Source organism: Gallus gallus, chromosome 19 (assembly GCF_016699485.2).
Source record: "Gallus gallus isolate bGalGal1 chromosome 19, bGalGal1.mat.broiler.GRCg7b, whole genome shotgun sequence".
Taxonomy (NCBI): domain Eukaryota; kingdom Metazoa; phylum Chordata; class Aves; order Galliformes; family Phasianidae; genus Gallus; species Gallus gallus.
In genome coordinates this window covers 3,546,648-3,558,928 of record NC_052550.1, presented here as the reverse complement: position 1 = coordinate 3,558,928, position 12,281 = coordinate 3,546,648, and the positions used below count along the sequence as shown (strand labels likewise).

The following is a 12,281-nucleotide window of genomic DNA, read 5'->3' as shown; positions in this document are numbered from 1 at the left end:
CTCACAATTATTTCAGCTCTGTGAAATAGGCCCTATTAAAGCACTAAATGCTACACACAGAACTGATCATTACTCTTGGGCTGTGTTCTGTTTGCACACAAGAAAGGCAATCCAGGTATCCTACACAAATCACTACTAACAATTATGTGATCAGTTCCCTTTCTTGATGAGGCTTTATTTTTTTTCTGATTAGAAAACTGAGTTAATTGAAATAAGAAATAGTAGTTGATGTTTATAGAATTGTTGTTACTGTTCTAACTGGCAGCTCTTGTCCTTTTACTATGCATCAGTCTCACTGATATGTTCTCTCCTTTGTTCTCCATACAGTAAAATATAAGCTTAAATTCAAACCTATCCACCCCCCCAGTCCATGCTACTTTACCTAGTCAGTGAAAAAAGAAAGAAAACCTTTCTTTCTCTTTCAAGATCTGAATGATCTCAGAATAATCTGGACAATATTCAAAACACTTCTAATTTCCCTGGTCTTGCCTACATTCAAGCTGTTATCTCACTTGTACATGTAACCACCATTACCTTGAGTAGAAACATAGTTGAGCTTTCCAATTTTGGAGTGGTGCTTTAGCTCTGACTGACTTTTTTTTGTGCTCATGGTACTGGTTTTGCTATAACTGGTCAAAGAGCCCTCTCAGTGTTCTTGACCTTCTTACAAGTCGTGCAGGGAAATTCACTAGTGAAATAACCCTTGCATATTCTGTTCTGTTTAATCCAGTAGATTAGCCACCACTGTGGACTTCGGAAATTGAAGTTGAACTACTGAAGAATAATAGCTGGTTCCCTTCATCCTATATATCTTGTTGATGAATCCTGTCCCCTCTAATTGCAGACAAACATAGAATCCAAGAATATAATTGCTGTTCACATCGGAAGAGTGCATCCCCAATATCCTATTATGAACCAAATGGAACTGTAAATGCTTAAAAGGTATGAAAATTACTAAATGCGAAATAAAATTAGCCCTTCTTCTGAATGCAGCTTGGCCTTTCCAGTGCTGATGTAATTGCTGGTTTTTACTTGCAAATGTTTCAGCCTACATGGAGTATTATAAATTCAAGTGACCCCGATGATGTCTTAACATAAATCAGATGAGGTTATGAGACTGGGATTGTGATTTCTGGGACAATGTCTGAGAAAATTACAGCTAATTACACCTACCGGCATTGAGTTGGAATTTTCAGTTTCTTGAGGAAACACTTGAAATGAGTTAGGTCAACTTGACTGTGAAAACCATGCATTTGGAGCTGTACAGTTTCAGCCTATTCCACTTTTGAGTGACCTCATCTCTTCTCTCACCTTATGCGGGCAAAAACAAACACTGGATCTATTTCTCTTGATGTTGTTTTTGTAAGGATCCCCTTCTCGTGGCTTGAGCACTTTTGTAAGATGCCAGGAAGCTGTTCATAAATTGGTAACTGCTGGGTCTGTCCCTATTGTTTTGGGATTCCTCTGCTCCCACATGGAATTGGCAGTGCCTTCTTAAAATGCTGGGGTAGTGTAAGAATGCTATTTCTGTAACTCATCATTCCACACTGGGTTCTTAAATGCTAGTTAATCAGACCTCAAGCATTTAGCTGTTCTGAGAAGTGGGACACTAACAGCAAATATGCATGTTATCATCTGCAAAATCTGACTCCTCTGGTAGGAGGAGGCAGTAGTTCAGGCTCAACATCCTTCATTCAAACATGAGGCAAAACTTGCCAAAAATGTGCCATACTAGTAATTATAGTCCCCACTGGGACCTGAGGTGAGACCGCAGCCTCTGCTTACTTGGAGCACTGAGCCTCCCGTGAGTATAATGAAGGTCAGAACTTTTGGAGATGGATTATTACATTCAACAGTCCCAAACATCAAAGGCCATTCACTAAGAAATTGCAAAGGATAGCGGTGTTGCTTGCTTGCTGGAACAACTACCTCTGCATACTCTGATTTTGAACAGTCTCCTGGGACTTGGCTTGGTATTTATGTGTGTTTTTTTCTTGTTGGATGTGGGAAGGATAGAGTTTTTTCTGGTTTTTAATTATTTCAACTTTTTATGTTCAGTTTTGGTTGGCAGGAGAGATACTGTGCAAGGCAGACTGAGACTAAAAAGTACTGTAACTGAAAAATTCACAAATATTCAGGCATTTATGTATGATTGTAAGGGAGGCAGGGAGTGGCTGCTTATATTTTGCAAAAGCTAAATGTTTTCATGGCTATACAGCTCCTTCTGCAACCAATTTATCATATCAGGAACTACAGTGTAAATGTTAGAAAGCAGCTGGGCCCAGCGATGGCATATGCTGTTCAGATTTGCTGTCTGTCCAGTAAGACCAATATATTTTGACATTGAGGTAGAGTATAATTTGCCTTCTGAGAGCTTTTTGAGACCTCAGTGTATCTTGGGGCATTATTCATATCTTCTCTGCTTGATGAAATGCTTTTCAAGGTCTGGCTGTGTTGCTCTGTGAACATGGCACCCTTCTCAAACAGATTTCAGTGCACAGGTGCCCTAAGTTCTCCTCAGTGGGACACATCATGTGTGAGTGTGGAGAGAAAAGATTGCTAACCCAGGTGGTATTCACATCACCGAGCACTGAACACACATCTGAACTAAACTAGGAGGCTGGTCTCCACAGGTAGTTGAGGTAGCCCGTTTGAAAGAGTGACTGTCAGAAAACATGTTGATATGGACTCACATGTAACCTTCTTAGCTGGACTGGAAGACTTGCTTGATTCTCAGCAGGACAGCATGTGGCACAAGAAACTTCTGAGTTGGATGAGGCTTGTAAATGATGCTGTCTAGGATCACTTGCTAGTAACAGCTAAGAAGATAAAAGGAAAGGAAGGAAAAAGAAGCCAGGGCATAACAGGAATGTAGGTGAGTAATTGCAGGGTTGTTATTTTTATTCTTGCCGAGTTGCAATCTGCTCAGCGTCCAAAATTGTATAGAGCTGTAGAGTTCTGTCATTGCTTGTGTTGTGCTCTTGCAGCCTGGATGATTACCTGTTGATGCTAACTCCATAAAATTTGGTCTGTTTAATGTTTATATCTGGATGATCTGAAATCTGGGGTTTTTGATCCTGCAGTTCAGTGTTCTGTGCAGCTTTATTTTTCTTAAATAAGAGATTTTGTGCATGTCCTTGTGTTTGAGTCTTGGTTTCAAAACAGATTTAGCAAAACATGAGAAAAAGATTCTCCACACAAAAACTGAGACATAATAATTTTCCTTATGGTCTAATATGTTAGGTTATTGTAGGCAGCAACTGCTCCTGGTGAGGGTAGGCTGGTGTGAATTTTAGCAGAGGTTTACTTTAGGGAGATTCCAGCTCTTTGATAGTTGTGTATTAAAGAGATTGTTGTGACTTTGAAGTACAAGAAGTGACTTTCCCAAGATTTTTATTAAATTAAGAGGGAATCTGGATTCCAAGTAAGCAGGGTTTAGGGATAGAAAGGCATTTTCTTTTAATCACCTCTTGCCATTTCCAAAATAGGGGGTGGGGAAGAAGGCAGTTGCTGATGCTTAACATCAGCGGATCTTTATGAGAGAAAGTAACAGTCTGGTCATAAACTTTCTGTACGCCAGGTCTGGCCCACGGACCAGCTGAGTACATGGCTGTAGATATAATGTTTGTGTGCTGGCAAATGTGGTTTTGTTTCCTCAAGGATAAAATATAGCTATTGTCAAACAAGTGCTCTTGCTCTTACCGACCAGCTCTAAAACTCTGGAGATGGAGAAAGCTCAGTAAGCGCAGGTTTGATAAAGTAAAATAAATATTTTCAGGCTTTTAAAATACCAACAAAATAATGGAAGGAAGAAAATAATCCCTGAAGGGATAAACGTTGTTGACTGCACTGGGAAAGAGCAGGGCTACTAACAAATGAATTTGTTCTTTGCCTTGCTGAAGTTTCAGAAATACATCTGCAGGTATCAGTCAGCAGAGAATGGCTAAGGAGATGTGAGTGGTTTCATGTGATTTCATCTAGACAGCAAATCAGTGTTAGAGACCACGAGGAAAAGACAATTACAAGTTTGGGCTTGAAGGGCTTTTGGGGACATGCTCAAGGGAGGATGTTGTTCATCTCTATGACCAGGGCTATGAGAACACTACCATCTAGCAGTCTGGTCTTTTCCGTGGGGCTATGCTCAGATCAACCCAAAGACTGAAGTGGGTGCTGAAAATGTGTGCTTGGCTAACAGTGTAAGAATTTCTATCTTCAGGGCTGGGACTTGAACCCATCCAGCCTGACCTCCTTATATCACTAAATCACAGCTTTTTGTGTGGATTGCAATAGCTCATATTTGAGTTCAATAATGTACTTCATAGAATGGCAATCAACCTGAATGCAATGCCATGAAGGGATGGAGAATACACCCCTTCTTAGCATTTTGTTCCAGGGTATAATCATTCTGTAACAAATGTGAACCAGACAATTCATTAGGATTTTTCTAACTCCATCTTTCAGTCATTGTTCTGATTCCTACTATGCCTTTCTCCACTTGATTAGAGCCCTTAGTACTGGCATTTTTCTCCCCGTGACAGAACTTGCACTCTGTAATCAAATCCCCTCTCAACAACCTGTAACAGCAAAAAATACCAGCAGTGTATTTAAGTTAGAATATACTCTGTTCCTCTGAAGAGGTAGTAACCAGTGATTTTAGCAGTTCAGGAATATGAATCATCTTGCCAGTAATGCCAGTTTCATCACAATTTTTCCAATTCCCTGTTTTTCCTTCACATAAATCCCATGACATGGATGCACTGGCATCTGCTCTGCTCTGTCTGTGAGTTTCCATGTAGAATGGAAGGTGCTAAGGTTGGCTGCATGGAAGTAGCTGCCTGTGGAAGTAACTGCCTAATCAGTGCCTCCTTCTTTATGCTGAGCTGAAGCTCCTCTCTGTGTCAAAAACAAAGGGTACTCTTCCAAGCCACTTCAGCTCCATCCTGCTTTGCTCCATATTTGATGGCCATCAGAAGCCTGCCTGAACTTTCCAGCATATATGTTTGCCTTCAACAGTAAGTTTGCATTTAGGCTGATTACTCTTGGGGATGTGTGGAGTCTGGAGGATTTGGTGAAGCCATCCCTCAAGTATTTGTCAGTAGCAGCTACTTTAATGTGCAGTAAGCCTCCTTGACTGTGTTCTTGGCTGTGTTTGTGTGCTTAGCATTGGTTGTAAAAAAAATAATAAAAAATAGGAAAACTGTCCTTTCCTAAATATAATTGCTTTCCAGGGAAGCATTTGATGCATAAAACTAAGCTCCTTAATTTTGCCTTACCTGTTGATCTCATTAACATCTTCTGAACACAGTGTTCTCTGCAACAAAAGACTAGTCATTGGGGTCTGTATGCAATGCCCATGGGCAGCCCAAGCAGTGAGCAAAGAGTGGAACAGACTTTGGAGCAGACTATACATAGGTGAGAGATCCTGGATTATTTGGTGGCATCTGTGGAGTTCTTTGAGTCATTGAATCATCTGAGTTGGAAAAGACCTCTCGGACCACCTAGTCCAACAGTCTTCCTACCACCAGTATTGCCCACTAAGCCATGGCCCTTAATATCACACCTTCACATTTCTCAAACATCTCCAGGGACAGTTATGCTACCACCTCCCTGGGCAGCCTATACGAGCACCTGGCCACCATTTCAGATAAGTTTTTCCTAGTATCCAAAACCTTCATCCTTCAGCTCAGCAGTGTTCACTGCCTGATATGTCTACCTTAACCCATCGGTTTTGCCTTCACAGCTGGTCAAGATCTATGGTCCTGCTGAAGCCATTTCACTCCTGATTTTATTTTATCACTTTCAATGATACCCTGATTTTCTCCTTTTGGACTATGGGATATTCTAGGTGAGCACTGTCACTTGACCACGTTATTGTACCCTATGTGAATTCTGAAATTAGCGGGAACATGAAGAAGCATTTTTTTTTCAGTATAACCTTCACCATGCAGTCAGTCAAATCTGATCTGCACATGCTTTTAAGAGCTTAAAAAAAAAAAAAAAAAAAACAAACAACCAAACAAAAAAAGATTCCTCTGATTCAGACATTAACTGGAACATCCTGTATTAATGCAAGCAAATCTGTTTCCATTACTGACTCTGTATCATAGAATTGTAAGGTTGGCGAAGACCTCTAATATCCTCCAGTCCAACCGTCAGTGAATCCCCACCATACCATTGACCACATCCCTTGGGGACACAACTCCACATATCTTGAGCACCGCCAGGGACGGTGACTCCAGCACCTCTCTGGGCAGCCTGTGCCGTTATTTCACCACTCTTTCAGAGAAGAAATTGTTCTTAATATCCAACCTGAACCTCCCCTTGGTGCAACTCGAGGCCATCATCTCTCATCCTATCACTACTACCTGGAAGCAGAGGCTGACCCACACCCACCACAGCTTCCTTTCAGGCAGCTGTAGAAAGCGATAAGGTCTCCTCTGAGCCTCCTCTGCTCCAGCCTGACCCATCCCAGTTCCCTATAGCATCTATGCAGACCGATTCTCCACACAAAAACATCACTTACTGTTGTTGGGAGTATCGTGTGTCATCAGAAGTGATGCTGGCTCCTCTCCTTCCCGGCGTGTTGCTCAACCAGCACTCAACATCATGCTGACTAAAGTGCCCTTTTCACCTGCTGGGGTTCCTCCTGCCGTATCTCACCAGGTTAGTGGCGTAGCCCAGCCCTGGTATCATCGGCCACAGCCGGGACTGGTTGAGCTCTGAGCAGCATGTGACAAAGCAGGGTATGAGCAACATGCCTGAGCAATGAGGTTTGTTCCCAGGTAGGTGTCAGGTTTTGTTTAACTATGTATCCCAGATACAGTTTTGTAGCTAAGGAATCTGAAATCAGGATGTAACGCTGCCGGCAGGTGCACGTGAGCCCTCAGCTGTCACTTCATTCTTCTGTTTTGGAGCACTTTTGCAGTCTTACTATGGATAAGTCAGGCTGGAGCCACTCTGGTTATAAACACTTCTGTGTCTTTGAAGGCTCCTCCTTTTAAAACAAAATGTCTCTTGGTCCTTCTTCGCTCCGAGGTGGAACTTTACAGGGAGCAGGGCGAAGCTCTTTTCAACGCGGGGAATTTTGGAGCTATTTTACTTCCTTTGAAGACGGGTGTTGTTCCTGAAGCCACTTCTGTGCAATAGGAAAATCAGCCGGGGCCGAGCAGGAAGCTGTGAGGTCGGCAGCGCATTCCAAAACATCAGAGAACATCATCCCGTCCTGCACAGCCCTGAGCACACAGCTCTGGGAGCTGGAACGGCGCAACGAGCCGGGTTTGTGGCTGTGAGCCGATCCGAGGGTGGACCCGGGTCGCCTTTGTGGAGTTTATTATTGAGTGTATTAGGTTTATTGGGTATCGGTATCGCTCTGAGTCCTGCCTGCCACACGCGATCCGGCACGCAAAGCCTGTGTTTCCTAAACCACCGCGTAGTGCTGCGGATTAACAACGCTAGATCAAGGTCACTGATTATTAAGGCCCACCGCGCCGCCGTGCAAAGCAGAACGACCCAAACTGGCTCGAGCGCTTCGCTGCCGCCCGCGGGGACAGAAGCAGGTGCCGCCCTCAGGCAGCCTGAGGAGAACAGAACGCCCCTCAGGGGAGAGGGCGGGAAGCGCGCGGCCGTTGGGGGCGGCGGTGGGCGGGAAGCGCGGGAAGCGCGCGGGGCAGCCGTTGGGGGGCGGCGGTAGGCGCGGGGCGGGCGACGGCAGGGAGGGGTGGGCGTGACCAGCGAATACCTCCCGCCCCTCAGCACCCCTCCCCGCCCCGCCCCGCCCGGGCAGCTGTCAGAGGAGGTGGCGGCGCGGCCGGTCCCGCGGGCAGGCGACCGAGGCGGCGGCGGGATGCAGAGCTGAGGCGGTCACTGCTCACCGCGGTCGCCTCCCGCTAGCAGCCCATGATGTGCCTGGAAAGCGACGGCTCCTCCGGCAGCAGCCCGGGCTGCGGCGGGCGGCTCCGAGCCGGGGACGAAGAGGAGGAAGAGGACGGCGAGCGGGGCTGCTGCGGTCGGGGCGCTGAGGGAGAAGTGCAGACCCTCTCGGGCAGGATGAACCCGCCGGCGGTCGGCAAGCGCCCGGAGCGCCCGATCGCCCGCCACAAGGCACCCAGCCTCGGCCGGGCCCGGGTGGCGGCCGCCGGCATCCTCAGCGTGGGCAACGTGCTCAACTACCTGGACCGGTACACGGTGGCAGGTGAGGCCTCCGCGCCCCTCCGCCGCGCTGCCCCGTGAGGGGCGGCCCCGGGGCTCAGCAGGCGGGGCGGAGCGGTGCGGGCCGGGGGTTGGCGGGGCAGCGCCGCGGCGGTTCGCCGTGCCCGGGCGGGGGTGTGGAGGTGCTGGCGGTATTGTTCTCTAGTTCGTGTGAATTTCAACGCGAACCCGAAGAGGAGCCCTTTGTTCGTCCGGGCTCGGCGGTGGGGCAGACGTGCGCGGCGGCGTAGTCGGGCGGCAGCGGCGCTGAGGGACGCGGTATCGATCCTCGGTGAGCGCCGCGCTGACAGGTGCAGCTGCCGCCGGGTCAGCGCCATCCGCCGCCCGGCAGGGGATGGCGTGCGCCGTACAACGCGCCGCAGCTCCGCTTTGTTTCTGCGGGAAGCCGGGCTGTCCTTCAGCCCTCCGCCAAGGAGGTCCCTGCCCTGCGGAACGGGCTGCGGGCAGCGGCTCCGTCCTTCAGCCGGACGCGGTGCGCTGAGGGCTCCACGGGGCTCGGCTTTGAGGCAGCGCGCGTTAGGATGCTCGCAGTGCCGGTGCTCCCCGTTTGTTGTTAACAGTGAGGAGGAAAACGACAACCGAAGTTCTGCTAATTAGAAACGAAGGAGGCTCGGTGCTGTTCAACCGTCTCGTGTAATTAAAGAATAATGCATATTCCGTGTTTGGCAATACTGATAATTTTATCTTCAGAGCTTATAAAAAGCGCGTGTGTGAGTGTTGCTCTATGCATATACACGTTTTAATCGCTAGGACTCGATGTGGTGTTAAACAAATTAGCGTATTTGTTTATGCTGCATTAAAATAATGTATGTTTGTAGGGCAGTAATAGTGTGCACGGGATGCACCTCGTCATTGTTGTCACAATATGTTGGCCAGGGTGGTTTGGTTTTGTTTGGGGTAGGGAGGTGGGGAGGGGTAGAATGAGAATTCATCTGCCTGCTGTTGTGGCTTTTTATTATGGCTTTTAGGTAGGGCTCGATCCTTCAGGAAATGCAAAGGCCCAGTTGGGAGGTACCGAGTACTGGCTCGGTGTGATGCAGGAGGAAGCCTGAAGATGCAACATTGCTCTGTTCTTACTGAAGGAAATTGTAGTTTGCTCTCTTACCCTCAAATAGGAGTCCCTTTAGTACGGAGATTGACCACAAAGCACAATTTTCCTTTAACTTGTGGAAAGTTTTCCTTTTCTGGAAGCTCTTCCTCCTCTCACGTAGGTGAACACAATGATGATTTTTAAAATGCATAAACAGGCTATTTGTTATGAGAAAGCCATTGCTGGAAGTACTATCTTGCTTTTTTTTTTTTTTTTTGTCATCAATGCATGGGATGTGCTAGCAAGGGACGGGAGAAGCATCTTGATTTGTGGGAAGGCTGCAAAGTGCCTGACCAAGCGGAGGAGGATAAAGCCACCTGCCTGCTGTGATGCTGCATTGCCGATGCTACGATTGCTGGTACTTCTAGCACAAGCTCTGGCTCTGCACTGCCCAACAGCTGCCCTGGGGAACTTGCTGGCTAGCTTTCAGCTTGATAGCAAAGGTTTAAGTTCTCAAGCATCAGACTTTGCTTGAGGGGCAGAATCATTTTGCATCGTCTTTTTGTCTTGTGCTGGCTGGTGTTTATTTCTCAAACTGATGTTTTATAAAGGGCTCATCTGAATAATTTAATAATTTAAATCTAGGCTAATAGAAGAATTGTGGTAATAAGAATTATGTATTTTTTGGACTCAAAACTGACTTTGTTATAAAGTCGTCTTTAAAAGCCATCTTTGCTATTATTTTTGAGTCTCAGTGCATACCGCATGCTTATGTGACGTGCACTCGCATATGAATCAGGCCAGCACTTTGAATATTCAGTTTGTGTCTCAAGACAGGTAATAATTAGTGAATACAGCTCTTCAGACCTTCAAAGTACTTTGCAAATATGAATTGTTGCAGCAACATAATAAGGCAGTTTAACACTAGCCTCATTATGGCAGGGAAGTAGCATGAGAAGTTATGATTTGACGAAGGCCAGCGAACTGTTGTGAGAAGTGGTGCGAATTCCTGCTCCTGGCTCTGCCTGCAAAGTGTTTGGGGGAGCAGCAGTTCCAGTGGAAATTGGGTCATGAGGGTCAGTGTCTCCAGGCTGATCCCTGGCACGGCTTCTCTGAGGCCATGAGGTGTTGACCTTTGTCATTAACCTTTCTCTTGGTGTGTCCTATAAGTCTCACCTGTACACAACTTTTTCTTTTTTTTCTTTTTTATATGAATGGAAGTGTTGAGAGCTTTTGGGACTTTTTCCTGCTGTCAAATTTAGCCAAATGCAGGAGTCAGGGGACTCCAAAGCAGTTAGCAGGCAGCTGGCAAACAGACATTTAAAAAAACAGAGAATGGGTTTGTATGGGCACGGTGCTACAAGTACACTTTCTGACCTACTTAAAAAATTCATTTCCAGCTGTTTTCATTGTTCTGATTCTAGATGCACATTTTTAAAGCAAATTTATATTTAGTCAATAGGATCGAGGGGACATATGGAGTTATTTGCTGCAAATGTAGTTTTCAGAGTATCTTCCTCTATTTTCTAACTAAATGACACAAGTTAGATAGTATGCATCCAGTCAGTGCAGAGAGATCTTATATCATAGAAAGCATTCTTCAGGCTGACCTCTCCTATGTGAGTGTGTCTTCCTGCTCACCTTTCAGCACTGAGGAGCAGAAGTGGTGTTTTTGCCGTTTACGCTCTCACTCCTAAATACGAAGAGATGGGATGTAATGTGTTCTTGGGGGCAATCTTTTTCAAGTGTAACAGAGAAAGTAGACACCTGTTTCCTAGTTTTGATTTCAATGACTTCCCATTATAGATGAAACAATTTTAGGATGAGATGTGCCTTTTAGTATCTGGGATGTTCTGTGACAGAACTGGAGTGCAGTTTGAGATATGGGGCATATTTAGCTTCATGCCTGACACCGAGGCACAGCTCTTTTGGGAATACCTGATGAAACCAGGCCTCTGCTGCCGACTGGCTGTTTCCTATGGTTTAAAGAAAAGTTTCTTCTGCTACTTTCAAAATGAAAAGCCTGAGCATTGAATCACAGAATCACAAAGTTGGAAGGGACCTACAAGATCATCTAGTCCAACCGTCCTCCCATTACCCTTACTACCACAAGCCACTAAACCTTATCTTGTAGCTCCTCATCCAGACAACAGGGCATCTTCCTCATCCAGAGCAGTAACAGGGCATCTTTCAGCAATGCCCTGATGTTTGCATAGGATTGAAAATTCCTAATGTGCATGGGGAATGTTAAAGTATAATGATATTTGGGAGCAGCTCTCCCAGACAAAAAGTGGGAGTGCCTCTACTGTGTCTCTGATGAAGGAAAGATTGAAAACTCTGTTGAGCATTACTGACTTGAAGGGAAATATTCCTCTGCAATTTTCTTAATAGGTCTTTGATCATACTGAAAATGGTTGCCTGTGGAAAGAGTATTCTTTCAAGAGCTGTGATATTTTGCTGCTATTAGAAAACAAAGAACAAGGAAAAGGGAAGATTAGCAGTAATGAAATCACTGTAGATCACCTGTGACACAATAGCATCCAATGATGCTTGCATGTATCCTCTTCCTTAATGAAGTTTTGGGAAAAGTCATCTTACCTTCAGAAGCTTGGAATGTGGTTTCACAATTATGCTATGAATGACCTTTTACTGTACCTGCTGTTGATGGTGAAAAGTCTTGCTTCATTACAGTGCCATCCCCACCTTCTAATTCAGGTGCTATTTCCTGGCATTTCGGTAATGCCTTTAATTTAAACGTAATGATTTAATTTAGTTGGAGAACTACATGGCAAAGTAAATGAGTCTTACAATCCCACTACAGAGGGGGAAACAGAGTTGCAGAGCGTCGGCGATTTGCCCATGGTAATGTAGTTAGTGGTTGCTATTAGTCCATCCTTGAGATTCTTTTTCCCTGTGACGCAGTAAACCGTAGGCTTTGGTCTGGAGTTTTTGTCTTGTAAATGTCTGTAACTTGCTAATAACCGTATTTGTGTTAATTAGCTTCTCATTACAACACATAGTTGCAAATACCATTCTTTGAGGA

The 12,281-nt window shown here is 45.5% G+C and overlaps 1 protein-coding gene and 1 long non-coding RNA gene across 5 annotated transcripts in view; one reads left to right on the top strand and one right to left on the bottom strand.

The window, feature by feature from the left end:
* LOC121107290 overlaps positions 1-6,600 on the bottom strand; it is a 59,600-nt gene extending 53,000 nt beyond the window's left edge. For both annotated transcript variants that reach the window (XR_005841087.2, XR_006931814.1), the window contains exon 1: positions 6,524-6,600. This is a non-coding gene — a long non-coding RNA (uncharacterized LOC121107290). The remainder of the gene's footprint in view (positions 1-6,523) is intronic.
* A 1,168-nt stretch (positions 6,601-7,768) lies between these two features.
* Positions 7,769-12,281, top strand: part of SPNS2 (spinster homolog 2 (Drosophila)) — a 125,751-nt gene continuing 121,238 nt past the window's right edge. For 2 of the 3 annotated variants that reach the window (XR_005840856.2, NM_001389690.2), the window contains exon 1: positions 7,769-8,191. Coding sequence is in view for 2 of the 3 variants with exons in the window: in NM_001389690.2 (NP_001376619.1) it covers positions 7,897-8,191 (295 nt within the window). In the remaining variant the exon portion in view is untranslated. Of the gene's footprint in view, positions 8,192-8,353; positions 8,480-12,281 lie in introns of all 3 variants that reach the window. The other variant, XM_046902323.1, reaches the window with a different exon arrangement.